Source organism: Notothenia rossii, assembly GCF_949606895.1.
Source record: "Notothenia rossii genome assembly, chromosome: 5".
Lineage (NCBI taxonomy): Eukaryota > Metazoa > Chordata > Actinopteri > Perciformes > Nototheniidae > Notothenia > Notothenia rossii.
Genome location: NC_136903.1, coordinates 13,055,336 through 13,083,111, shown reverse-complemented (window position 1 = coordinate 13,083,111; position 27,776 = coordinate 13,055,336). Strand labels below are relative to the sequence as shown.

General features: G+C 43.8%; 1 protein-coding gene across 2 annotated transcripts; it reads right to left on the bottom strand.

Moving 5' to 3' along the window:
• Nucleotides 1–42: 42 nt before the first annotated feature.
• LOC307040863 (filamin-C-like) lies at nucleotides 43–23,789 on the bottom strand. 2 transcript variants are annotated; one of them, XM_079684048.1, is made up of 47 exons: nucleotides 23,022–23,789; nucleotides 20,126–20,374; nucleotides 18,656–18,753; nucleotides 17,399–17,549; nucleotides 17,071–17,189; nucleotides 16,847–16,924; nucleotides 16,598–16,760; nucleotides 16,228–16,428; nucleotides 15,964–16,065; nucleotides 15,256–15,393; nucleotides 14,955–15,081; nucleotides 14,729–14,865; nucleotides 14,443–14,636; nucleotides 14,243–14,356; nucleotides 13,994–14,137; nucleotides 13,477–13,600; nucleotides 13,055–13,215; nucleotides 12,852–12,942; nucleotides 12,551–12,720; nucleotides 12,125–12,242; nucleotides 11,781–12,043; nucleotides 11,059–11,656; nucleotides 10,446–10,619; nucleotides 9,483–9,645; nucleotides 8,428–8,756; nucleotides 8,196–8,319; nucleotides 7,875–8,031; nucleotides 7,602–7,791; nucleotides 7,492–7,515; nucleotides 7,138–7,379; nucleotides 6,930–7,029; nucleotides 6,675–6,815; nucleotides 6,429–6,557; nucleotides 6,135–6,308; nucleotides 5,858–6,022; nucleotides 5,519–5,722; nucleotides 5,261–5,413; nucleotides 5,043–5,165; nucleotides 4,690–4,938; nucleotides 4,245–4,517; nucleotides 3,795–3,932; nucleotides 3,522–3,637; nucleotides 2,585–2,717; nucleotides 2,296–2,472; nucleotides 1,957–2,175; nucleotides 1,349–1,576; nucleotides 43–745 (listed from the first exon to the last, which is right to left on the bottom strand). In XM_079684048.1, the coding sequence occupies exons 1-47, from the start codon at nucleotides 23,395–23,397 to the stop codon at nucleotides 558–560; spliced, it is 8,229 nt and encodes a 2,742-aa protein (XP_079540174.1). In that variant the 5' UTR covers nucleotides 23,398–23,789; the 3' UTR covers nucleotides 43–557. The 2 variants fall into 2 exon arrangements, with proteins under 2 accessions (XP_079540174.1, XP_079540175.1); XM_079684049.1 differs by lacking the exon at nucleotides 15,964–16,065.
• Nucleotides 23,790–27,776: the final 3,987 nt, after the last annotated feature.

Here is a 27,776-nt window from a genome sequence, read left to right as displayed (position 1 = left end):
GGTCTGCCAGCGCTGTGAGGAATCAAATAAATGCAATCAATGTTGTCTGGAAAGTTAGCAATTCAATCTTTATTAGGTCTGCAAAGACTTACCAAAAATAGGTTAATATAACAAAAATCAATATCTCATTCTTAAAACATACAAAACCATATTGCATCACACTTTAAAACTGTTGATTACTCCAACATCTCTGAACAGTCATGTATGATGACCTTCGTTTACAACACAACAGAACAGAGTGGGGAAATGTTATGGACCGAGCAAAACATCACTCAAAGGCTCATAAACTACGCAGTCTGCCTTTACACCGCTGAATGATGATGCATGCTTGTAAATGTCATGGAGTTAATGCAAAACTTTGGCACAATAGATATTCTGACATCAAAAAACTGTAAGCAAAAGTCCCCGCAGGTTTTAGTGCATGTTGAGCAAATTGTAATCTGCTGAAGAGCAAGAGAAGCACCGGAAAGGAAGAACCGGATCGATGCGTGCACAGGACGAGAGAAAGGTTGTGGGTCATTGGAGGGGACGGGACGTGGCACTGGGGCAGTTCTTTTTTAGGGTACAACCACCTTGTAAGGGCTGCCGGGGATGTTGTCGTCGCCCCATTTGACAATGACGGTGTAGCTCCCCTTGTCCTTGACGGTGTAGGTGACGTTATATTGCTTGTTGCCCATGTGCTTGACATACACCTCCTCACAAGGGGCTTGGGGTCCATGCACCCCGACCATCAGCATGTTGGAACCTGGATGAGAAGTAATAGAGGGTTTCATGATTTTATGATCGACAAATGGGTTATTTGTATCTTGAAGATGTGTTTATCAAACATTTTATGCAAGCAATGGATGAAATGATTAAGTATAATGCAAGAGGTGTTGATCATAGTGATAAACCCATCTCTGCTTTGAGCACCAGGAAAAGGGCTTTATAAATGTAATGTATTCATATTATTATTCTGTTCACCAAAGCTCTGCATTTTAGTGTCTTTTAGCTCTTTGTTTTGGATGAAACCCTGTAACTGTAAGGGTTCGTTTACCAATACTCATCCACCCTGTTTTTAGTCAAGACAAAATGTATGCTACCTGCCCAGCACCAAACACCAAAAATGACAAAGCAGGCAACTCATTTCTGAATAGTGGCGCATTAAGCCGCTGAAGAGCAAGATGTATCGCTCTGGAGATGGAAAGAGGATTGAAAGTGTCTGGTTGCCAAAAACACGACTCAAACTAATGAGTCGTGTGAATGTTAATTGTTTTTGTGTCTGCCCGATGTTCATCCAGATATTTGACTTATGTTGGTAATGTATGAATATAAAGTATTTTTTCTTTTAAGTGGCAGATAATCTCACCTGCTTTGCTGCAGTCAACTGTGAAATTGTTTTTCTGTCCAACCACAGCCTTGGAGAGCCCTGCTCCACGACAAACCACCACGCTGGCATCAGATGTCAGCTTCGTTGAGGTGGTGGAAGAGGAGGAGCTGGAGCTGTAAGCACCGCCCACTTTGGAGGTCTTGGTGACAGTTTCGACCAACACAGAGGAGGTCTCATGGAGGCTGTGTCCCCCTGAGAGCCGGGCTCCTGTAGCACAAACAGAGAGAGGTTATCTAATGTCATCAAGACTCAGTCTGTGATACTAGAGAACAAAATGAAAAATATTTCATACCACTTTCCAATAAAGTGAATTTCCTACACTCATGGGAGTTTTTCTTACTCTTGAAAGTATTTTATTTCGCATTAATAAATGAAAAGGGAATTTGCTAGCCGTGACAGCAGGAGTATTTCATTGCAGTGCCAGGGAAAGACAGTTTTTGTGTAAAATGTACACTGAGCTGAGGAACGAAGATGACATAACATTTTCCGGACTTCCTCGCTTTTATCAGAGGAACATTTGTTTCATAATCGAGACACTTGTCATGTGAGATCCACAGATCAGATGGGAGAGTGACTGTCAAACAGACCTGTGATTTTGGCTTTGAAAGGGCTGCCCACTATGTGCTGTGGCCCTCCATATTTAATGGTGATGAGATAGTTGCCGGGTGCCATGGGTGTGTAGGTGATCTTGTAGCCTTCAGGACACTCCCGGCAGTCCATCTTGACCTTAGATGGCCCGTCGATGTTGACCGATAGAGTGGCAGAGCCTGCGTTACAGGTGTTGACCACAAACTCTGAGGGCGCGCCTACAATGTAGAAAAAGATGAGAAGATTTCTTAATTATTGCACAACATTACAGTGAAGCAATGCTTTGTCATCAGCTATGCTTTAACATAATTGAATTTTGTGGTGGTGGTGATTCCTACCAGTGGTCCCTCCCAGCAGCCCAGGGCCGTGTGCTGTCACCATGCCAGGGTCTCCAACCAGCCCCGGGTCTCCCACTCGCACGTTAAAGGGGCTTCCAGGAATGTGGCATCCGTTGAACTTGACATCTATGGCGTGAACTCCGTTCTCCCGTGGAATGAAGCGGATTGCATTCTTGTCTGAACACAACAAACAACACAACTGAGTAAAGTACTCTTAAATGACAGATCTAAAAAAGAGAAACTGAATATAATGAAGTCTACTTTTCACTACAGGGAGGTTGGTGCGTACCGCTGTCAAGCTCAGTGACATAGCATTCTTCAGAAGAGCCGGAGGGGGTGTGAACTTTGGCGTCAACCACACCTCGAGCCCCATTGCGCTGCACCACGAAGGATGCCTCTTGATTTACCTTCAAGTCCTTCTCCTGCAAAAGATATGGAAGAATATGATCAGAATATATGTGCGTGCGTGTGTTTGTTTGTTTGTTTGTGTGCCTGCACCTCCAGGGAAACAAAGTGTGTGACTCATCGTGCCTGAACTAGAATAGATTTAACGGTTGGGTGTAAGAGGCAGAAAAGGTCATAGTTTAGAGCGAGGCGTTTAGTGTTTTTGTCCTACAGGCATACGAGCTGTCCTGCCTGACATAAGAGGCAGTGCGACAATGTAAACGTTGGTCTGATATTGCACTTCATCCGGCTTCAAGTGGTAGAAAAGCACTCTGAAGAGGCATTTGAGCCAGGTAAAAATATATGCTTGGAGCATTGTTGGCAATTGTAATGGAAACTGAAAGCAAATAAAACACATATCTGTAACGCGGAGAGCAATATTGTGAGCTGTCACAGGTATCTATAAACAAGTCGTTATCTTGCACCCACTGTTTTCTCGCCATTTTCCTCTCAGTCGGAGACACAATTGAAAAAACAGACACAGAATCACTAAGACTCGCTGCCCGCCCACACATAGCACAACTTGTGATGCCCAACATTAGCAAGGGACAGTTAATCCAGCCCTTCATCACTGGCCAGCATCACAGTATTATCGCTCCAACTCTGGCGTTAAATTACACTTCAAGGGCGAACTGCTATTAGACAGAAATATCTACAGCTACTCTAACAATGTTAAATGCAATCTGTTTTTTAAACCTGATAGGTTGTGACTGCATGTGTTGTTTTTTGTTTTTATGTTGATGTGGCTTTGGTTTTCTTTGTGCATGTGTGTGTAATTTTACCTGAACGCTAGTAACAGTGAACCTGCGGGCCTCGTCTGACAGCGTAGCAATTGGAACGATGAATGGACTGTCAGGGATGTGCTCGTTGTTGAACTTGATTGACACCTCGTAGTCACCTGGGGAAGCAGACAGATTATTAACTTTCACCAACAAATGAACTGTAAGGAAGTATGAAATAAATACTGAAAAGTTTAGCAGCTTAGAGACAAAAAACACTTTGAACAAATGTAAAATTGGGGTCTTTCTACTCTTTGGGGCAACAAATGTTTTTACCTGGTTCCTTGACTATGTAGGAGACGCCGCAGGATCCATCCTTCCTGTCCTCAAAGGAGATTTCAGCCTTGCTGGGACCCTCCACAGCGATGGACAGACCGCCAGCACCTGCCTCTCTGGTCCAGATACTAAATTCAGCTAGAGAGGGGGAAATAATGTTGGTGTTAACATTTTAATAAATATTTGAATCATGTGTTGAATTAAATCAAGCTTACTATTTTCTTAATCAAGCTCTACTTTCTTGATTTATATTGTATTACTTATTATTATGTGTTTTATTATATTATATGTTGTTTAGTGTTCTTTTTGTCCTCTTCTGCCTTTTTTCTTTCCCTATTTCAGTAACACGTGTCTGTCCTATTGTGTTGTGATGTTATGGCAAATTGAAGGAATTATAAAAAATCAAGTCGTAATCAGTATTTGTAGAAATCTCTTTCTCCATAAACTTACAAGGTGCTGCAGCCACGCCTCTCTCCAGGCCAGGTCCTCCGGCACGGACCTTGTGTGATCCTCCCTCCCCCATGGGCCCCACAGTAAACTGGAAGGGGCTCCCGGGGACGTGCTGGCCTCTGTACTTGACGTTGACAGTGTGGGGTCCCATTTCCTGGGGGATGAAGCGCACGCTGTAGGTGCTGCTCCCTCCATCAACTAGGTCAGCATCCACTGTTTTCCCACTGGGGCTGGTCACCTGAGCCGTCATGGCCTGAGAGCCGCTCTCAACTACTAGGAGGAAGGAATAACCGCAGAGACGACACTTTAGGATAGACATTTGCAGAAAATATATATATATATATATATATATATATAAAATGTATAACAGATATCTTTGAGAAAATAGCACAATTTAAGCCAGACTATTTTCAAGCTCAAAAATAGGGTTTAAATGTGGACTCACCTTCAGGTCTGGCAGTGATTCCAGCAAAGCTGCTGAGGCTTTCTCTGCCCAGAAAGTCTCCAAAAACATCTCTGAAGGGGCTTCCCCCTCCGCCCATCTGGGTGCTCTCCTCCACTCGGACCTCCCTCTTGGTCTCTCCACCCCGGGTTTTGCTGATCTCCGTGCGTTCAGTGCGGGAATATGTGTGGCTGCTGCGGGTGAAAGTCCTGGTCAGCCTCTCCTGAGCTGAAACCATCTGGAACCAGTTTCCTGAAGCGTGAAAAAAAGCAGTGAGGATACAAATGGGAGTACATTTATTTGATGGTGGTTGACCGCTGCCTTGTAACCGTTTCTGACTGAACTCATGTACCCACCTGGGATCTTGAGGTTAAGGCCGCATGTGCTGCCCACTGAGGCGATAGTAGACGCCTGTCTCTTTCTAGTAATACTCTCCTTCATCCTTCCTTCTCCGGTCACCTTCACTGTGAAAGGACTTCCTGGAGGGCAGAGAACAACATATATACCGATTTATTTTATGTTAACATGTCAAAAGATTTAGCATTTATACATTTTCCAGTAAAAAGATTCAAACCTGGGATGTGTTTTTCAGCAAACTTGATGTTAACAATGTAACTTCCAGGTTCTGTTGGACAGTAGGTGACCCTGCAGGTCCCGTCCTCCACATCTTCACAGTTGATATCCACTTTGCTCGGACCCTCAACCGACAATGCTAGACCTCCATAACCTTAAGAGAAGTAGAGAGAGTAGTTAAAAAAACGTATGTGTTGCCTTTGTACTTGTTCTGACCTCGCTTGCTGTAAAGGTGAAATATTCCGTCTCTGAATCGTACCTGCATTCCTTGTATCCACAAAGAATTCAGCCATTTCTAAAGTGTGTGCCTCTGTCAGGCCTTTGCCGAAAGCCTTCACTCTGCTGGCCTCGCCAATCTCTGACTGGCCAACCATGATTTTGAAAGGACTGTTGGCAACGTGCACACCATTCTTCCTCACGCTCACTTCATGCTCGCCAACCTCCTTAGGGGTGAAAGAAATACCTGCAAGAGAGAGGGGAACAAATCAAGAGAAAGAACCAGAGAAATAAAATCGAAAAGCATACAATGAATCAAACACTTCTTATCTATGTTCCACTCTTCCTGTGATTTTGTTTATCTGGAAAGAGAATATCTCACCGAGGTGTCTGTTGGGCAGCTTCTTGAGCAGGCAGGGCTCCTCATTGCCTGATGGCGCTCTGATACTGGCAGTCAGAGAGCTCAGATCAGTCTCTGCGATCTTCAGGGACACGTCAGCCGCTGTGCCGACATTCAGCTGAGATGTCCTGGTGATGGCATCATCACCTTAACATAAAAAAGGTGGTTTAGATGTTTGTCAACCCCGTAAACCTGATTTATTATAAACACATCCACTATAATAATCAACAGTAAATAAGTCAGTGATTTATTTTCTCACCAGTGATCTTGGCAGTGAAAGGACTGCCTGAAATGTGCTTGTTGTCAAACTTGACAATGATGTTGTAGTCTCCAGGAGCTGTGGGCATGTAGGAAACAGTGCAGGTGCCATCTTTGTTGTCCTTGCAGGTGATCTCGGCCTTAGACGGACCCTCCACTGCCAGGGACAGACCACCTGAGAGGGGAGGAAGAATAACACGTTTTTACTTTTCTGCTGAGTAAGGTAAGGGTTAACTGTATTAACACAAATCCACTGGGAAATAAGAAATAGCTGTCAGGAAATGAAGTATAGTACCTTCTCCTGCATTCTTGGTGACCACAGTGAAAGTGGCAGCCTTGTTGACCATCCCGTAACTCAGACCTGGACCATAAGCTGTCACCACTCCGCTGTTCACAGCATCCACAAAGAACTGCAAAGGACTTCCTATAAGGGATACAAAAATGTATACAGACATTTTATTTAAGAAGGCAAGAGAACAAAATTCATCATATTTAGAGTTGGAAACGGCTTCCCATGCTCCTAAAATGCTGTGATTCTGACCTGGAATGTGGTTTCCTTCATATTTAATGTCCATCTCGTGCAGACCTCTCTCTGTGGGCTGGTACTTTATTGTGATGGTGCCATCCTTATTGTCAGTGATATGAGGGCGGGCAGTCTTGCCTGAAGGCATCCGCACCTCACCTGGAAATGACAGCAGTGTGGGGAAATGTCAGTGACCTAAAAATATGGTAGCGACATTGTGTGGGTGTGTTTGTGTGCAGGATTTTCTTTCAGTTAGAGTGGTTTGTGTCACACCTGTGATTTCTCCTTGCTGTGGCGTGAAGGGGACGAGGAAGTTAACGGGACGGAAGAGAGGGTCCACGGTATCACGGGGAGCAACTGGCTCATTTGTGGCCTGTCAATACAGAGAAAAGAAAAACAGTTGGTTCCATACAAGTAAATGTCAGAGCAAAAGCGCACCCAGCAAACAACTGTAGCATCTTTTATAAACTCTTTTACCCACCATCACATGGAAGGGGCTCTTCGGGATGTTCTGTCCCCCAAAGCGGATTGTAATAACATATTTCCCAGGTTCGGGGGCTGTGTAGTAAATGTCAAAGGTCCCATCGCGATTTTCCATCACGTCCATGTCCAGCTCCATCCCTTGTGGGGTCTGAACCTTACAGGTCACCTTGCCCTTCCCAGCAGCCTTTGCATCCACGGTGATAACTGTATCCTCAGAGGTCTGCAGCTTCTGAAGATTTGCTGTTGAGGAAAGAGATAATAAAGATAAAGAGTTAGTGCTAAATAAATGCATTGAATGTGAGATTTTTCGAGTAATCGGTCTCATAAAAAAAACAAAGTCACTGTTACTCACACACGCCATGACCTCCGATGGAAACTGGAAAGAAAAAAATGGCAATTTTGAATATAAATAATGAAATGTTTATTTATTAGACCACTTAAAGATCGCAGTGGTTTTCTCACCTGTGAGGAAACATTTGCTGGCATCTCCTGTGGGCAGGGACTGGATGCGGTAAGGGGAGTAAGGAATCTCGTCTCCTCCATATTTAATGGTGATGGTGTATGGGCCAGTGGAGTCAGGAACATAGGAGACGGTGTAGGTGCCGTCCCTGTTGTCCTGGATGGTGGCATTCTTTGGCTTTCCCTCAGGGTCCTGTCAATACATTAAATTAAGTTGCTTTAAATGGTGACTTATTGTTAGAAAAATGATGATTGATGTAAGGTAGCTGAACCCACCAGAATCTGCACAGTGAGCAGTCCCTCTCCAGCATCACGAGCATCGATGGTGAACTCAACTGGCAGACTTGCAGACACACCTTTTGTGTCTAGACCGGGGCCGCTGGCGCGCACCTTACTGGCGTCATGCCCAGGCTGAGACATCACCTTGAATGGACTTTAGAAGAAAGACAGGGGAGAATATCAAGTTTAATTACTAAAGGGAAAAGAACATTTGCTGAACTTCTTTTTCAAATCCTGCCAGACAGAGTGGAACTTTAATTAAGACATATATCTGCACATTCCTGGCTTAGTGGGGGGATTTTTTAAATTATACCGTACCTGTGTGGGACTTCCTGATCTGCATATTTTACAGCTACAGTGTAAGGGCCATCCTGGGCTGGGGTGTAGTGAACCGTGTGGGTGCCATCGCCATTGTTCTTCACACCAACTGGCTCCACAGTACCTGGAATTAGGACATTTTAGAATCAATCATATAATGTCAAGTTGAAATGCTGTTATTTGTCAGCTTAGAGAAGACATGGATTTTTAAATATCAAACGCATGATCTCACCTGTTGGGCCATAGAGTTTGACATCCAGTGGGGCCTGTCCAGCCTTGGTACAGTCTGCGGTGAAGGTCTGAGGAACATGAGCTCTCACTCCGGTGCCCAGACCAGGACCGGAGCACTTCACCTTGGTGGGATCCACGGGGTCCTTCACTGGAACCCGGAACGGACTGCCAGGGATCGGATGACCTCCGTAGTTGATGTTGACGTCGTAATCTCCGGTAGTGAAGGGGATATATTCCACACTGCAGCTGCCATCTTTATTATCCTTGCAGGATATTTTTGCTTCTGATGCTCCTTCGATGGTCAGGCCCAGGCCTCCTGTACCAGCACCCCTGAGAGAGAAGCCGACGCTTTTAAATTAATTGCACAAATGTCTCTTTTAACGCTCATCATGCCAACGCATTACCATACAAGGATTACCGGCTAATATAAGTCACAACCATCAAGGAAACATTTTAATTTATTTTCCACTCAAAAATGAATAGTTATGTAATTAATGCCATCAAAAAAGGATCATTATTTTTGGAAAGTTACATTTGCATATTGTGTAAAGCAAGCGCCTGCTGCCGTCTGCCATTCAGAGACAGTTTCATACTACAGGCAATAAGACTGCTAAACAACTGAACTGCTGAAACAACTCATAACATTCATCTGTTACTTAGTAATTATTGATTTATTTCTCTAATATATCATTCCAATAACTTGCATATAGACTCTTATTGCACTATTTCACTTTTTTAAACTATTTTTCTTTTTGTATTTACTTATTAATATTTACTTACACTATATTTTTCTGTTTATCTGTGTTATTGTGTTGCACTGTTGGAGGAGCCTGTGACCTAAGATTTTCATCTCCATAACTACACTGTAGCTATGTTCGTATGACAAAATAAAAATAAAGAACCTTCTAACAGAAAACCTCCCCTCCATGATAGGGTGTAATACTTTAAATCAGGACCTTTGGCAAACATATACCTGATAAAATGTATATTAAAACTGCATAGGTCGAACTGCATAGATCGCAGTGAGAGAAAGTGAAAGATGTGATTCAACAGTACCTGGTCTCCACAGTGAAGCAGTTGGGCTGGTTGGTAATCCCTCCTTCCAGTCCCGGTCCAAAGGCACGGACCCGTGTCGGATCACATCCCTCCACCACCGCCACTCTGAAGGGACTCTTGGGCACCGGCGCGTCGTCATACTGCACCTCGATCAGATGCATTCCTGCTCACAAACAGATACACCAGTTCAATGTCCGCTGCCATACCTCTCTGCCTGAATGTTCTCAAAGCAAACAAATGGTTTTCTGTTATTGCCACTTGCTTTTAATTATGAGCCAGACAAATTCCCTTTTAGGGACACAAACATCTGTTTATTTAAAAAAAGATCCAGAGCGCAGACGCTTTGGTGAACGTACAAGGCGTTACATCTGTTCCCTATTCATTATTCTGTTGCAACATTTTTTTTTGACAGAGCCCTCTCAGTAGGCCTTTATGCCAGATTCCCAGCAGCACTGCGATGATATTAGAGCCTGTCTGGTGGTGGAGAAGTGCTCTGTGATCTCTTTGCTTTGTGTTATAGGTCTCTAATAATATCCCCTGTCATAGAGCTGTGCTCAGGCAGCCTTCAGCACACATACCTGGCTGGTTAAGAGCTTCTGTTCAAGAGCAGACTATTTATAAAAAAGAGCCTCTCTGCTCTCTGCCCCTCACATCATTGCTCTACTGCATCATTCTGTATTTATACCCCTCTCTTTCTCGTTCTTTCTATTCCACCCTGCTGCCTTATTCCCAAAGGGCGCCTGTAAACAAACACCTGTTAGAGATTGTCTGTTTTCTCTCTCAGACAGCTGCCTATAACTAAAATCCTCTTTCTATTTGCAGCAGTTTAGGTTTGTTATGTTGTACTTTTGACATACTGTGTACATCTTCAACTGTTGTTGTTTGATGCCTATGTCACTGCGTGATATTCTAACCGTGTGAATTAACATTGTTAAATCAGATAAAGTAATATTGTTCTCCTACCATCCTCGAATGCTGTGTACTCCACTCTGTAGGTGCCGTCTCCCTTGTCAGTGATGAAGGTTTCTGTGTTGGTGTTGGAAGGGCTGATAATTTGAACCTTCACATGAGTTCCTCCCACCTTGTTGAGGGTGCGAGCATCGACGATGAAGTGTGTTGTCACTTCTCTGAGGACCCCTTGAAACAGAAAAGCCCTTCAGGTGATTTGTTGCCAAAGACAAACTAGACCAAGAGGCTTTGGTCATGTTAAAGACTTGACATTATAAATCCTTGTAAAGAGATTTTTCTTAACTACTTAAAGTGCACACTCTGGCTGCAGCTAACAATGCAATGTTTTCTTTATGGCTTCATCTGTTTACTATTGTTTGTTTAGTCTAAACAAGGTGACATCTCCTACGTTTTCAGAACCACATTTCAAAAGCTGTATCTGAATAATAATAATTTAAGTTTGAGAAAAAGCTACCGGCAAGTGTGGCATTTTGCTTGATAAATGACTTCAGCTGCTTTCATAACAATTGACTAATGACTTAAATAAATCTTTCTTTAGTACATACCCTAGGTGTATTAAAACCTGTCACGAATGCCAACACATTTTTATGCTTAGGTTCTTAATTACCTCTGGGCTCTACTCCCGGCCCGTAGACATGCACCCCGCTGGTGTCCACTGAGGGCTCCACCTGCAGCACCTTGGGAAACTGGGGAATCATCTGGCCACCATACTTGATTGTGATGGTGTGTGTGCCATGGAAGGGTGGGGTGTATGTGACAGAGAAGGTGCCCTCAGCAGTTTTCTGGATGTGAACTTCAGCCTTCGTCCCGGTCTCTGACACAATCTCAATGGTGAGCTCAGCATCGCCCGCCCGGGTGCAGTCCACAGTGAAGGTCGCTGGCTCTCCGGCCTTGGCCTTCTCCAGGCCCGGCCCGCTAGCCGTCACCTTTCCGGGGTCCAGGGCTGCGCGCACTGCAGCTTTGAAGGGAGAGCCGGGGATGTGCTGCTCCGCAAACAGGATGTTGATAGAATACTCCCCAGCCTCGGTGGGCAGGTAAAACACTGAGCATGTGCCGTCCCCGTTGTCCTGGCACTCAATCTTTGCCTCGCAGGGACCCTCCACAGTCAGACCCAGCCCACCTGCACCAGCTCCCTTTGTATCAATAGTGAATGGAGCTGGTTTACCCACAATGCCTCCCTTCAGGCCTGGGCCGAAAGCTCTCACCTGTGATGCAACAGTCAGGTCAGTTTTTGAGATATGGTGTATAAAACATCAAATATTTGTAGGTTTCATGAGCCTCGAGCATTCACACAGTGCAGAACTACAAGAAGCTTTTATGAACTTTTACCTTGGAAGGATCGGCAGGCATCACAGCTTCAACCCCAAAGGGGCTTCCCATCACCGGGTTGCCATCATAGCTGACTTCAACCTTGTACTGCCCCTCCTCTGGGGGAATATACTTCACACCGTGAGTGCCTTTGGCTTTGTCTGACTCCAGCTTGCATGGGATTGGTCGGCCTGAGGGCGAGGTCATCTTCACCCCCACATTCCCCTGTCCACCAGCGCCCTTTGTGTTTACTGTGAACTCCTGATCCTTTCCAACCTCCACTTCTGCAAGAAGATGAAATGCTTTAACTGCTGCATTTAACTTTCTACATAGTAAATGCAAACGTTTTGTTTAGTGTAACTTACTCGTGTCTAATCCCTCCACTTTCACCTTTCCAATATCCAGTGGTGGTGACACTGTGATGATGAAGGGGCTCTTGGGAATAGGATCTCCTCCATGAGTGACTGAAATGGTCATGTTACCCTGAAGGCACAAATGGAAGAATGAAAATTAATGGATTTGAGTGATTCATATCAAATCAAATCAAATTTGATTTATATAGCACATTTATAAACGATTTTTGGTCGAGCCAAAGTGCTGTACATATAATAAAAATAGCCTACAGTAGAGACACTTTACAGCTAATACAACAGTACATATTGTTCAGAATATCAGTATGAGAAAAACGACCCTCTATCCTTAGACCCTCACATCGTACAAGGAAAAACTTCCGGAGAAAACCCACATATGAATAATCTCTGTAATGGGCTTCAAACTGAGGCCTACTGTACCTGTAGCAGAGCTGTGTACTTGACAGTGTAGGAGTAATCGTGGTTATCGATGATCTCAAAGTCACGAACCGCCTCTCCTGAGACTGATGCTGTGAAATGCACCTCAGGCTTGGCCTTGCCAGCTCCCTTTGTGTAGATGGTGAAGTGGGTTGGAGTGCCCACCTCCACTCCTGAAAAACACCCGTGTTTTGTCAGTGCTATCAATCCTAATCCAATCATCAATCATTTCTATTACTTCATAGAAATGTAGAATGTGGTTTCTGGTCATTCTAAATAAACTATTTCATGGAGTGGATCTCACCTGTCTTGTTGATTCCGGGGCCCTCTGCTCTCACTTTACCAGCATCATGGGAAGGATCCACCTTGACTTTGAATGGACTGATGGGAATTTCCTGAAAGTCAATCATAAAATAGTCATAAGAAAGGACTGAAGAACAAGTAATATGAAATTGAAAATTCTACCTCACTCATCAGTCTGTCTTTCACTGGGAACTGTATTCCTACCTGGTCAGCAAACAGCACCATGATGGTATATCGGCCTGCACCGGGGGGAGTGTACTTGACAGTGAAGGTGTCATTGTCATTCTTGATGATGTCAAAGTCGATGTCAGCCTCGGCAGGGCCCACCACCCCTGGGGCACACTTGATTCCAATGCTGATGTCCCCTAATGGTGCATAGCAGCGAGCATAGTTCAAGAAGGTCATTCAAAAATAGATGATCTGAATAAATAGACACAGTCGCTCCATTGCCTACAGCTTTAATTCAAGTACATTTCAAATAAACTGCACAGCATTGCTTATTCTGTTCATGTGTTCCTTTTATATTTTTCAACATCCCACATGGTGTAGCACTTATTATAATTAAGAGTGAACTAAACTCAGAAGTGTTTTTGTAACTCCCACACCATCTCCTTGTAAATGCTCACCTTGACCGGCTTCCCCACAATCCACCGTGAAGTATGTTGGCTCGTTAGCCTTGAGCCCCGTCTTCTCCACTCCGGGCCCATAGACTTTGACTTTATCGGGATGACAACCCTCTCCAACCAGCACCTAATGAATTCACATCGTACTTGAAGCAAAAGCAGTTGGTTCAAGTAGAACTGCTGCAGTACTCTTACTTCATCCATAATTGCTCGAGTATCATTATATTTAATTGACTGAATTTCAAAGGAGCAATGTTATATATATATATATATATATATATATATATATATATATATATATATATATATATATATATATGTATGTATGTATGTATGTGTGTGTGTGTGTGTGTGTGTGTGTGTGTGCGCGCGTGTGTGTGTGTGTGTGTGTGTGTGTGTGTGTGTGTGTGTGTGTGTGTGTGTGTGTGTGTGTGTGTGTGTGTGTGTGTGTGTGTGTGTGTGTGTGTGTGTGTGTGTGTGTGTGTGTGCATGCGTGCTAGTATATTATCATTTGTCTTACCCTGAAGGGGCTGTTGGGCACGTTGACATCCCCCCAGGTGATGATGATGGTGTGTTTAATGGACTTGACAGGGGTGTACACACAAATATATGTGCCGTCTCCCTTGTCATTTATCTTGATGTTCATGGTGCTGCCTTCAGCGTCCTTTGTGGGTTCAAAAGCATGTCAGATCTGCTCTTTACATGCAACATCAATGATGTGTTCCCATAAATAATCAATGAAGATTTCACAAACTGGCTCTCTACCCACCTGTGCGTATATCTTGAGGTGACCTTTCCCAGCCATGGTGGCATCAATGGTGAATTCAGTCGGTTTGTTCACAATGACGCCAGTTGGCTTCAGGCCTGGACCAAATGCTTTCACCTGCAACATGTTGTTGTTTTAATGTATTTGTTGAGAATATGACAACCTGCTTTTATATGATGTATATTTCAGTGAGTGGGAATTACCTTCTCAGGGAAGACGTCATTGGCAGCAGGAAGGATGTGGGCCATGAAGGGACTGTCTTTGATGTCCTCGTCATCACAAATGACGTGGACAGCATAGTCACCGGCCTCAGTGGGCCAATAGCGCACATCACAGGAGCCATCCGCCTTATCATCACACTCAATCTTAGCCTGTGATGGGCCTTCGATGGAGAAGCCTAAACATTAAGAATACAAGTTTCACAGTGAGAATTCTTTTTTGGATCCACTTTTCTTCTGAAAGAGCTGATATTATTAGCTAATATCTCACCTAGAGTTCCAATTTCAGTGCCGATAGCCTCTACAACAAAGTCTGCCGATTTTCCCACCATGCCAGTCTTCAGACCAGGACCCCAGGCCCTCACCTTCTGAAAACCTGCCTCCTGACCAATCTCCACTTCGAAGGGGCTGCAGTACACAAGAGTACACAATATAACCAACTACAAATGTGAATGCGAATTGTTAAGGAATAGCTTAAGGCAGCTTTTGGAACTTACCTGCGTGGGATGGGCTGGCCTCCCCAGGCAATGCTCACTGTGTATTTACCAGGCTTAAGTGGGAGATATTCACATTCATACACACCGTTTCCTGCATCTCGCACTTTCACTTGCTGCTCTGCTCCAGCTGAGGAGGAAGAATAAAATGAACATGGATACTTATCAAGGCGTAGAGACATTTTATGCTTTTAGTTTATCATATATGAGAATGTTACCCTTCAGATAAAAACCCAAACAAAGTGAATAGTTGTAAAGATGTATGAGGACGAGTGATGCAAAGGATGAAAGCTGTCTGACTCACTTGGTCCTTTGACTGAGACGCTCAGTGATCCATTGCCAGCTCCTTTGGTGAAAACTTTGAAGTCTGCAACCTCCTTTACCCTCACGCCTTTGGGCTGAAGGCCTCTGCCTGTAGCTCGGCATGCGTTTGGGTTTATTGCTGAAAGGAATAACAAAAAGTGTTAGAGAGAAATGTTTAGCAAAGCAATAATAGCGATAATAGCGATAATATCAAGCATTTTACAGCAATGTTAGTAGCAAAGAAATTCAAATATCCAATGCAGTTAGGATTCCTTAAAGTTTGACAGACAGAACCTGAAATCAGAAAGCGTGTTGCAGCACATAATACTAAAATGCAGAATGCTCAATAGCATATTGACACATTTGAAAGCATCGAGGGGGCGTCTTAAATCGAATGCTGGTTGATGCAAACGTAGATGTGATAAACAAACATGTCAACAGAAAAGCAAAGACATTTAACAAAGAAGAACATGGACAGAAATACAAGATGGGAAAATGTGTTCCACATTGCATTTCCTCTCTCACGGAACATAACAAAATCATCAAGCTACAGGACGCAGGAAGTTGGAGCAGGCGACCAAGCTCGGCGTTGAGCCGCGGCACTCTATTCTTACAGAAAGCACAATCTGCAGGGCGCGGCAAAGAGAAAATGTTTGGGCGGTTCTGGCTTAGCAACTGGCACAAGCTCCTCCCAGGAAACCATACTAACTTGGGCGGCCGGGTTTATGGGGGGGTACCCCCTTTCCACCCTTCGCTCCAGGGGGTGTGAACATTGAATGAGGGGCTATCTGCAGAGGAGCAACTGGAGGAGCTAAAAATGACAGATAGGAATGGTTACGGTCTATACTGGGAGAGTGTTCCCAGGGGAAATAAAAATGACTAGATTGTGATTGATAGATCACCCTGACATTAACAGCATGATAAGAAATCTGGTTTGTCTGACACTAATTGACGACACAGACAGATGGCTCACCCTCTGCGATGTTGACAGTGAAAGGGCTCTTGGGGATCTCTTGGCCTGCAAACAGTACGTGGATGGTGTGAAGCCCTTCAAGCATGGGACGATAGGTGCAGCGGAAAACACTTTCGCCCTTATTCTCCAGGATGAGCTCCACGGTGTCCTTTTTGCCCTGAGGATCGATGATTACCACACTTACATCGCCATTACCAGCACCTGAGTGTGACAGGAAGAAAATTAGTTACAGTATCACAGATTGAAGGATGATTTATCTTCAGTTCCCTCAGAATATTTTACAGTTTATTTGTACTTTGTTTGAAAATACTGCAAGCCTCTCATCAGATCACATGCTTGTTATTGACGCTTGTTATGGTCATGTACTAACCAGCTGTGTAGATGTCGAAGTAGGTGGGTTTGTTGGCCACGTTGCCTGTAGCATCCAGACCTGGTCCCCTGGCATGTACTTTGCTGGGGTCGCCCAAATCCTTCGCTACATTCACTGTGTATGGACTCTTGTCAATGTCTTGACCAGCAAACAGCACTTTCACCTAAAGAGACAAAAGCAAGACAAAGTTAAGACACTTTAAAGTTATTTGACCGTGTTGTGCTGAGTGATGTGTGGACCTGCTCTTACCTTGTGAACACCTTCAACTTTGGGAAGATAGGTGACAGTGTATGATCTGCTCTTGTCCTTGTTGGGTTTAACCTTAGCCTGGAGAATAAGAAGTAAGAGAGAGTTAAATTAAAGATTAGATGCTAGACCGATTTTGGCCTGGTGTGTCAGGGCCTTTACTTTGCAAAACTCCGCAACTTAGCAAGATTGTGTGAGTTGACTTGCAGGCTTTTTGTATAACTTGCCTCCTCTTTGTGTCCCTCAGGATCCTCCACATAGACCAGGACCTCCCCACTGCCAGCTTCCAGAGTTTCCACAGTGAACACAGCCGGTTGCATTACCTTGTTGCCATGGGGCTCAATACCTGTAATGTAAATACAGAGACACAGGATCTGGTAATATATTCTGCAACACAGTGGCACACCAACTAAAAAGCTTTCTAACTTTTATTATCCCCTAGGTATACTATCCATGCCCTGTTTTTCAGGACTGAGTAGTTATACATTATTCCATATACATTTATACTGTTAATATGAACTTTTTAAAACTATGCAGGTGTTCGTGGCTACCCACCAGGTCCATAGGCTTTGGCCTTGTCTGGGAAAAGCTGTTTAGGCCTGAGATCAGCGCCGGGCTTCAGTTTGGCCTTGGGGAACTGAGACAGGTAGGTCATCACAGAGTGCTCATCCACATCTGGGTCCACAATCTCCTCAGGGGCAATCACCTGCAGCACAAAAAGACAATCAGCATATCAGAGGTTAATATTGTGTATTGTGTTTTGATTGAAAAGTACAGTCAACATATAAGGTCAAGCTCAGTTTTCATGTAACATCCTAAGAGTATTTTGAACTTTAAGAAGGGTATGGTTTACTCTTTATAAAGCGTTCCCTTATTAAGCATAGTGCAATAGGATTTAACAAGGATTACATTTATTTATTCCCCCCACTACTGACTCCTCGCTCCCTTCAAGCACTTGTTTGCCTGTCTATCACAACGTGGCACAAAGCCATGCACGGCGCTGGTTATATTTAACCCCAGGACAGCAGGGTTAAGGATTGTTGCCCTCAATAAGCCAGCCAGGGGGATTTATCCTGAGCCAGAATTTTCCCACATCTCCTTAACACCACACTGCACTCCAGCCCCCAGGCCTGTATACATGACATACACCCCCTCCCCCACCAAGCTATTTTACCAATTCTAAGCCTCATGGAGAACAGCTAACCCCGTGCCTTAGACCAACAAGTAAACAACCTACATCGAGCACATTACAATACGGAAACTCGGAGTCTTACAAATGGGAGTGGAAATATTGCACCCCCGCTCTGTTCACATTGGTATTCTGATGAGCGCACACCTCTGTTTCAGCGGCTGGCTCGGGAGGTGTTCAGAAAGCTCATACCCTCACAAATTCACGAACTACTCAATAAAGCTACAAACTCGCATACTGAGAGCCACAATAAAGTGAATGGAAATATTGGAAGTGTGATGGGTAATAAATATTTCATGACACCCTCCAGCATGATCTCCCTGGAAAACACTGGGCTCCATTTCATACACAGTACTGCCTTTTTTCAGTTCAGTGTTGCCGCGCCACTGTGTGTACATGTGGTGAGTTTTCATTTGCAAATGTTTCTTGGTGCTCCATTTTAATTGCATGGTAATGACTTGTGTTGCTGAATGTATTTCCATTGAGTATGGACTATGTTGCCACCTGAAGGTAGAAACGAGACATGCTTGTCTTGTTGTATTGTCCTGTGAGATCAACTACACCCAGATGAACTAAAGGAAACTAAAAAGCTCTTTGTCAGCAACATCCATCATGAATCTTACCTGAGGCACACCCAGCCAGTCGTCAGCCTGTTGCATGGCTTCTCTGGCATTCTCCACAGGATGGTTGGGGTCCCATTCTGCCCAGTCAGGACACAAACCTAACGGAAAGCAAACAGGAAGATTAGACAATCCTGCACAATGCAGTCAGTGTTACACTACTGTTGCTATAATAAGGGCACTTGGGCTGTCACTACTATCTGTCTAACACCTTCAACTACAACATGCATGACCTTACCCACACTGCTCTGCTCCTATGAAGTGTGACAATAAAGGTCTTACGCTGTGCTATCGCTCAAGAAGCACTAGCACTTTCACTAGGGCTGTAGCTAGCCTCCTCCATGCTGCTAATGCCTAAATTGGATTAGTGTTGCTGATGGAGTGGCTACTCACTCAATAGGCCTGTACAGGCACACCATAGAATACTATCATCCAATTATTATTGACACTGGAGTTAACCCAGAGCCCCAAAGTTCATAATGCAACATCACTGCAATACCCCAAGAAGCAGGACGTATGCCATAGATTGTATGTAAGAACAGAAACTGTGTCAGATAAAACATTTATGTATTCCTGATCTGGCCAATTAACTTGTTTTTTTGTGTATCTGCATTGAAAGCAGAGCTTGTGTGTTTTTCAGAACGGAGTGAGTTTCGTCAGTAACCCTGCTGTTTGGTAATAGCTGATGAAAGAACAGAACCTTGTATGGTCAGTGCTGCTGCACAGTGTTTGAAAGATGCATCTCCAAAGATCAATGGCTCATATAAACACAGTGAAAGTCGGAGCTTTGCACTCCTCATGTTACTCCTCCACCTTCACTCTGTGATGCACAGCACGGATAGGACTCTGATGTTCAATGTTTGAAGCAGAAGCCTGAACTGGCTATGGCTCAAACTGTGGCCTTGTGGCCCTTGGATCTGTGGCTTAGGCACCTCCCTGTGAGAGATAACTCTGCATTTTGATGCGGAGCCAAGCATCCCCCCTGACAGAGGAGGAGGAATGGTGCCCAAATTTGGGGGTGTTGTGTAGCAGCAAGGCTATAAACACTAAAGCAGGGCTTGGGCCTCAGGGCCCGAAACAGTAAGAGGGAATGCTTCAGTCATTGTGGGACAGCTGGCAGGGACGTCCCCCGGCCATCAGCAACCCCTCTACAACCTACTGACACTAGCTGCTCTCCAGAGACAGCTAACACACTGACATCTGAATCTGTGTGTGTGTGTGTGTTTGTGCCATGAAGTGTGTGGGAGAAATACAGTCCTCGTTTCTATATGAGGAGCAAAGGAGACAAAATCTCCTGAGAAGGTGATACTGTTGAAGGTGACACTCTGACTGACACATGCCTGACCTCAACCTCCATGGCAACCAAGGAAAACCACTATACAACAAGCCCTCAACAGGCCAGGCACGTAGTCTGACTCAGCACTTACTCCACCCAGCCTGTAGGCTCAGCTGGTGACACCACACACTTCTTACCAGGGGCGCAGTTGTCGACCAGAGCTCCCAGGGCTTTGCCGTCCCGCCAGTCACGGTTGAAGTTATGGATGGGCAGCTGGGGCACCTTGTTCTGAATCCAGCCCAACAGGCGCTGTTTGGGGGTCTGCTTCTTACTCTCCTCTTCATCCTCGTCGTCCCACATGGGCATGGAGATAGAGTAGTGGAGGATAAGAGTCCAGATAAGACCCAGGATCAGCTTTAGATTCCCATCCACAATGGCTTTGCTATCTGTCGTTGGACAGTAGAGACAAACATGAGGTTTAAAACTTCCAAAATGTTCACACCATGCACCATGTCGTACATTTCTTTATTATATACTAGTTAACTGCATTTCATTGGTGAGGGCACTACACTCTAATAGTGAATGGTTTCACATAGGCAAGTCCTAAGATCTAAACCTTAAATGTATTTTTATCAGACTAGTCTTCCCATGCTGTTCTACAGAGTGGATCAGAAATATAAACAATGATGATTGACTGCTGAGGAGACAAGAATTTAATGCTTCTCTCTGCTTCCCCCGAGCCCCTTTCTCTCAGACAGCTGTCTGGCTGAGGACCCCTGACAATCTGTCATCCAGTCACAATGGCACTCTAAAGACAGTGACAGCTGAGGATGTGTGGAAGTGGATCCCTCTCTGCATAAAACTCCACTTGGATTTCAATTACGTCCAAAACTTGTAGCGCAACAGTGTGATCAATCAAATAGTTTGTAGATTAGATTCATTGACAGCGAGCATGCAGCTCATTTCCTGAAGGGCTCTGAGGAAAAGTTTGTCAAATAGGCTATTTCACATCCACCTTCATTTAGGTGTTCAGCCATTTAAACAAGAAAACCTCTAAGGAGCGTTTGACTTTAATATCTACTAATCGAATAATCTTATGTGATACACTCCACTTAATTCAGTAAGACTTTAATAACAAAGGGACTTTGATGCCAGTTGTTTATTGAGAGGTTGTTTTTTACGACTACGTGTCTCTTCATTGATGACTGCCTCCTATCAGAGGGAAGTGTTTGATGTGTCACTGTTTGACTGGCGCAGGCAGGTGGCACGACGTGGCACAGTGTGTTGGTTTGGATCCTCCTGTGTCCTGATTTAGGGGCAACTGTGTGCTCAAAGAGACATCCATCAGATGGTATCTAGTTTCATAGTGTGACACATGTGTGACTAAGCCTGAGGGGAGATTTTTTTTTTAAGTGTCTCCAGGTCACTGTAATGAGAAAGCCATTATCTTAAGAGGGCCACACGGATGCCGCATGGAGGGAAAGGCTTCTGGGAAATAAAATGCCAGGACTTCTGTTATGACGACCTGTTTCATTTGGACCTGTTGTGTTTGTCAGTACAGCGGGGGAAATAATGCCAGTAACATATTTAGTCCCAGAGGCACTATCATAGACACACACTGCACACTTTGAGATTAACTGTGATGGTGACCTTTGCCCTCCTTTAAACAGGACCCTGAGATTTGAACAAATATTAGATTCTTCTGATCAAACTGTTTGTCGAATACAAAATTAATCACAGACTATTTTGGTAATGGATTTAACAGAATGAAAATAAGAAAAAAAGTCAAAATTCAGAGATTCTTAAATATGTTATGGTTTCTTTACTCCGCTTTGAGAGTAATAAGATTATCTCTAAGTTTTTAGGAAAAAGGACAGCCAGGACGTCACTTAAGAAACACTGAGAACTAATCATTTGAAGAACAAAATACGAAACTAATAATTGAGTTAACAATAAAAAATACTGGTTGACGCCCTCATGTCACACACCAATCAAATATAACTCTCAGTGTATGGTGGTGGACACACTGTGGCCTTCACAGTCCGCCGGCCAAAGCCTCAGCCGGGAATTTCTCTCCAGTGTGTGGCAGAGATCATCAGTCACCAAAACAGAAAAATACCCTGTCAAAGTTTTAATAACCTTTCTTCTTTATGGCTTTTCATATAAGGCTACTAGTTTCTCGCCAGTTGTAAAATATTTCTAAGAGGTGGCATTCTGTTCGCTCTTGTGGGGTGAAGTTTATTTCTGACTTTTGTGTGTGACACATCTTTCCACAACAATTTACTGTAACTTCAGCTATCCGTAGCACAGTCTGATCCCCAAATCCATCCAGAGTTAATCCTCACCTCACACGAGCTGCTGATGGCTCAGGACAGCAATATGCTTTCAGTGCGGAGCCTCATTGAGTCGTTGTGACCCCTGACCTTTCGCTACAGTGTGTGTGTGTGTGTGTGTGTGTGTGTGTGTGTGTGTGTGTGTGTGTGTGTGTGTGTGTGTGTGTGTGTGTGTGTGTGTGTGTGTGTGTGTGTGTGTGTGTGTGTGTGTGTGTGTGTGTGTGTGTGTGTGTGTGTGTGTGTGTGTGTGTGTGTGACTGCCGTCCCCAGGTATAAATCGTGTCATTTTCATTAGCACAGGCCTAGCAAATGTCCAGCTCATAGTTTACCACATTGCTGCAGCAGGATAATGCTTATGAGAATATTATAGAGCTTTCAGTCCTTGGCCCTGACTCAAGTTAATGACCTCAGTGGCACCTCTGCAGTAACTTTCCAATAAGCTGATGGCCCCAGCTGCATGCAGCTTTCCAGGGGCCTGTGAAACCCATGTCTCACTGCTGACTGACATATGGGCTGATAGCATGCAAAGAGAGTAGCCGCACAATATGGGTGTGTGATACATTTAAAAAAAATCCAAAGATATGTGGTCATGGTTCAGCTTTTAAATATTGAACCACATCATCTTATTAAGGAGATTATCAATAACTGTCATACATTTTTATAACTGATTCCTATCTAATTTAGCTTGGTAACTATTGATATATTGCCCTTTAGGTCATTTAACAGTGTGTTTTCTTCACAAGCCAAAAATTCAACTTACCAATGGAAACCAGTTTGATATGCTCCCTTTCCAGAAACTCCAGTGCCACAGACACATTTTCCAGTTTCATCTGGCGGAAGTTGGGTCTGATGTGGTGCTTTCTGTACATTTTCTTCTGGCTCAAAACCTCCAGGAGTGAAATTAGCTTCAGCCCATCAGTAAATTCCCTCTGGAGATCGGTGATGGTCTTGTTGACGCACTTGAGGTGCTCGTTGCACCACCTGGTGAACGTGTTCTGCTGAATCTTCTTCCAGGGCGCATCTTCGGCCAGGTCCTTTTCCCCGGCTGGCATCTCGTCGTCCTCCTCTTCCCCAAAGTCTGTGGCCTGGTAGTACTGTGGAGGCGGCTGGTCGTCGCTGTAGTTGTTGCTCATCATGGTGGCGTTTTCCGTGTCCACTTTTATACCTCGGTGACACTTAAGTGTTGAATTGTGCGCAGAAAACTTTAGCAGGAGGACGACAAGCGCGCTCTCGCGGAGGAAAGTTCACCCTTTGGAGAGTTCAAAAAGCAGCCTAGAGATTTTTCGGATGTACTTGCGAAGAAACCACTTATGTCAAGACACTGATGGATTAAAACATCCGATGGACAATGGGCAAGGCAGCAGGTCGTCCGCTTTTTTTAATTGGCACCCTCTTGTGAAGTCGTTCCTCTCTTATAGGTCCGAGGAGGATGTCGGTTTTAGAAAAATGAAGTCTCGCGGCAGGTGAGCTTGAGCTGCACTGTTAAAGTTGACTCGAGCGTGTTTAACTTGACTGCTGAGCGAGGAAAGAGTTGGGTATATAAAGGACCCAGGGCCGCGTCACTCAGCCTCTGTGATCATACTCTATAATCCTGGAGAATAAGGGGAGTGGGGCTCGGTTTACGGGGGAGAGGGGGCCGTGATTGGTCAGACCCCAGACAGCGCAACAGTTGCGGCATGCTGCTTATTTTTAGGCGCTCCTATTTGGGCTGCTGGGGGCCGGCCAGGGACTTGATGATTGTTGCGAATGTGTGTCATGCTCAGGATCCAAGTGTCTGAACAATTGAGCTAAGAAAAGAAAGTGAGAGGTGAGGTGGTCCCTCTCTCCCCCAAACATAAACGTTTTTACAGAGGATAAAAGTAAAAGAAAAGTGGAATTGTAAACTCTGAGGCCTTGGAGGGTAACATTTTAAAGGATTGAGGTCACCCTGATAAAGATGATGAGAGCATTACGTGTGTTTGACAGCTATCTGCCAACCCTGAGTGAAATGCATCTCAGTGGAGACAAGCAAAGGACACTACAAACTCAGGGAAGGTTATGGAAAAATACTTGATATTGAAGAAAAACAGTTTATTTATATATTATATGAATGTTAATGCACCATCAAGCAAAACCGTGGTAGTTAAATATATTGTTTAGTTAATTTCCCAACAACAACTGTGGGTTATTGCCTTTTAACTCACTAAATTCAGAATGTATTGCTCAATTTTCACATTAAAATGCCTGTCAGGCCACAAGATCATCTTTTTCTTTTTTTTTTACTTATCAAGAAAGGACAAACTGACTTCGTAAATTGACTGAAAGCAAATTAGTGTCACCTCCAACTGTGTCAACATGACAGGGTGCATTGATCGAAGATGAGGCTGTGTACAGAAATTCTCTGAGACAGTCGACAGCCTGCGCATAGTAAAATTGATCATCTGTAAACAAAATGAGTCATTTCCAATAGATGTTGTGTTGCTGCAGGTTCAGGGGCTGACAGGCTGCTGTGACTCAGCAGTCGGTGACACCAGATGCCAGCAGCGACCTCGATGGGAGGTAAGAGTCACTGTGACACATGCTGGAGGCATTCTCAGGACGCTCCGTCTGTGCACTGCCAGGGGTCCCCGTGTTTATCTCCCACTGTGTGATGAAGCGCTTTGAAGATTTTCAACCTTTTTTTCCATTTTATGCTTATCAGAATATTTCCCCCCAAAATATATTTTTTTAGTATATGGAAATAAACTTTAGTACTGGTATTTCAAAAATGTTTTCATCTTTTAGGGTTGTAAGACATAGATGTTAATAATTCCGTATTTCAAATGAACAAGCCATCAAATTGTACAAGTCCTTTTGATTCTTGTCAGTGTCACTTTGTCATATTTATGTATCCCTGTGTGTGCATTATTTTCTGTTGTAGATAGGTAGTAAGTAAGTGGAGCATCTTACCATATTACTGGGTAGGTTTATCTAGAACAGCATTATATTTTCTTGGATAATCATAGATTATTTTACAATTAAACTAAGTTAAATTGTTTTGTACAGTAGTTGTTTAAAAACTAGAATGTGCTATTGGCCATTCAAATGCAGCAAATATTTTTTATTTTAACAGAACTTTTGGCCATTTTATGCCTGTATTTGACAGGAACAGAGTTGGGGTTTTCAAAGTACCATAACATCACATTTCTCAAGTAAAGCAGAAGAACTTCAAAATGTATTTGATTATTCAATATTCGAGAAAACGCTTCTGTGTGTAAATGATTGCAAAAAAAAGTTAACTAGAAAACAGACACATTTGACAAAATTAACTCAAGTCTCTTTTTTTATGTGATTTTGATAGCTTTGATTTATCTTTTCATTGATACATACAACATAATCCTAACTTGATAAACCAAATCAAGTTTTATTTATATAGCACACTTGAAAGTGATTTTTGGTTGAGCCAAAGTGCTGTACATGTAATAAAAACACATTACTACAATCACAATAAAAGACAATAATTTACAACAGAAATATAAAAAACAAAAACACAGGGAATAGTCAGGTGTCATACTCCGCTCTGACTAGAAGGCCAGAAAGAAAAAGTGTGTTTTTAGTGAAGATTTAAAAAACCCTAGTGTCTGGGCCGACCTCACATGGAGGGGCAGACTGTTCCAGAGCCTGAGGCCAGCTGCTGCGACGGCTCGGTGCCCTCTGGTTTTGAGCCTGATCTTGGACACTATCAGCAACAGCTGGTCAGCAGACCTTAAAGCTCTGGCTGGGGTGTAGCGATGGAGGAGTTCGGCTATATAGGCAAGAGCCAGCCCATTTAAGGCTTTGAAAACAAATAAAAGGATTTTAAAATCAATTCGGAACCGAATTGGAAGCCAGAGTGAGGCCAGAATTGGGGTGATGTGGGCATGCTTTTTGTGGCCAGTCAGAATACGTGCAGCTGCGTTTTGGACTAGCTGCAGGCGTTTAATTGAGGCCTGGTCCATACCCACATACAGAACATTGCAATAGTCCAGTCATGAGGTAACAAAGGCATTAATAACCCTTTCTAGGTCTTTAAAAGATAAATACGACTTGGTCTTGGCCAATAGTCTTATTTAAAAAAAGCAGGATTTGACTCCGGTGCTGACCTGCTTGTCGAATTTAAAAGTGCTAGTGAAGGTCACTCCAAGGTTCATGACAGAGGGGAGGATTTTTTCATTGAGAGAGCCCAGAATATCAACCGGAGAGGCTGGAGGTTGGGGTCCAAAAAAGATGACCTCAGTCTTGCTCTCGTTGAGGTTAAGGACATTTTTGCTCAGCCAGGATTTTATCTCTATCAAGCAGTCCATCAACTGCTTGATAGAGATAAAAGTGAGTGTTTGACATTTGCTTTGAGAGGCAGATAGATCTGTACATCGTCGGCATAGCAGTGGAAGGGAATATTGTGTTTAGTGAGAATTTAACCTAGGGGCAGTATGTACAGTAAAAAGAGGATGGGGCCCAGGATAGAGCCTTGGGGAATGTCACAGATAAGAGGGGCTTTAGCAGAGGAGAAGGCATCTGCCAGGTAGGACCTGAACCATGCAAGGGCAGAGCCTGTGATGCCTGCGGACTGTTCAAGCCGTGACAACAGGATGCTATGGTCCACAGTGTTAAAGGCAGCTGTCAGGTCTAACTGCACCAGGACAGCTGGGCTACCTGAGTCGGCGGCTAGGAGCAGATCATTAAAAACTCTTAAAAGGGCTGTTTCAGTACTGTGCATAGGTTTGAAGCCAGACTGAAACTTTTCATGGATGCCATTAAGAACGACTGCAGCTGGACATAAGACAGAAAGTATAAAGTATATGTAAACTAAAAAAAAAAACAAAGCACAGATTTACATAGACCTTGTCACTGTATACTTGGCATTTAATCCCCAGCCTATGGCTTCTCACACTCAGCCTCCCACGTTTTCTAATTAGCTTTTTCCTTGTTAGTCTATCAGGTGAATCTATTAAATATTTAAGAAGGGATTTGGGGTGAATTTGCTGAACAGATATTCCTGAGGCCAAGGCCCACTTAATTAGGTTTCCCTGGTGATCTGGCACTGACATTAAGACTGTAAAGACTGTTGTATTTATTTAGCCATAACTCAGAATGATACAGAAACCTGATTCAGAATCTGTTGGGAATACTTTACTTTAATATTTAATTTAAAGTGACAGAAGGTTGCTCAATGAGGGTTAAGCTAACTGTACCCCATGACTACGTCGGCACATCCACGCTACTTTTAGTTAATTAGACACACTTGAACTTAGTGACCCATGAGTCCTGGCAATGGAGTAATGAGTGTAATTTAGGGGGCCCATCGACAACGTTGACACGACAGTTCCTGCCATCTGTAAGGAGACCATGTCTGTGAGCTTATGTCACGTCTCTGCAGTGAAGGTTATTAATATCCATACAACCCGTGAAATGTAATCCCAGTTGAGAGACGGTTGTCACTCAGGTTGACTGGTAGTGACTTCATGAATGAGAACCAGAAATATCCTTAACTCTAAAACTGTGACTGACGGTGAGGACA

What these genes read in the sequence shown, in the direction of transcription:
- LOC307040863 (XM_079684048.1), bottom strand. Translation starts at nt 23,397, where the DNA reads ATGATGAGCAACAACTACAGCGACGACCAGCCGCCTCCACAGTACTAC. An exon ending in GGCCAGCCCATCCCACGCAG is followed by an intron (nt 14,866 to 14,954) that starts GTAAGTTCCAAA and finishes TGTGTACTGCAG; the next exon opens with CCCCTTCGAAGTGGAGATTG. An exon ending in GATCAGGAAGTCCCACACAG is followed by an intron (nt 8,032 to 8,195) that starts GTACGGTATAAT and finishes TTTCTTCTAAAG; the next exon opens with TCCATTCAAGGTGATGTCTC.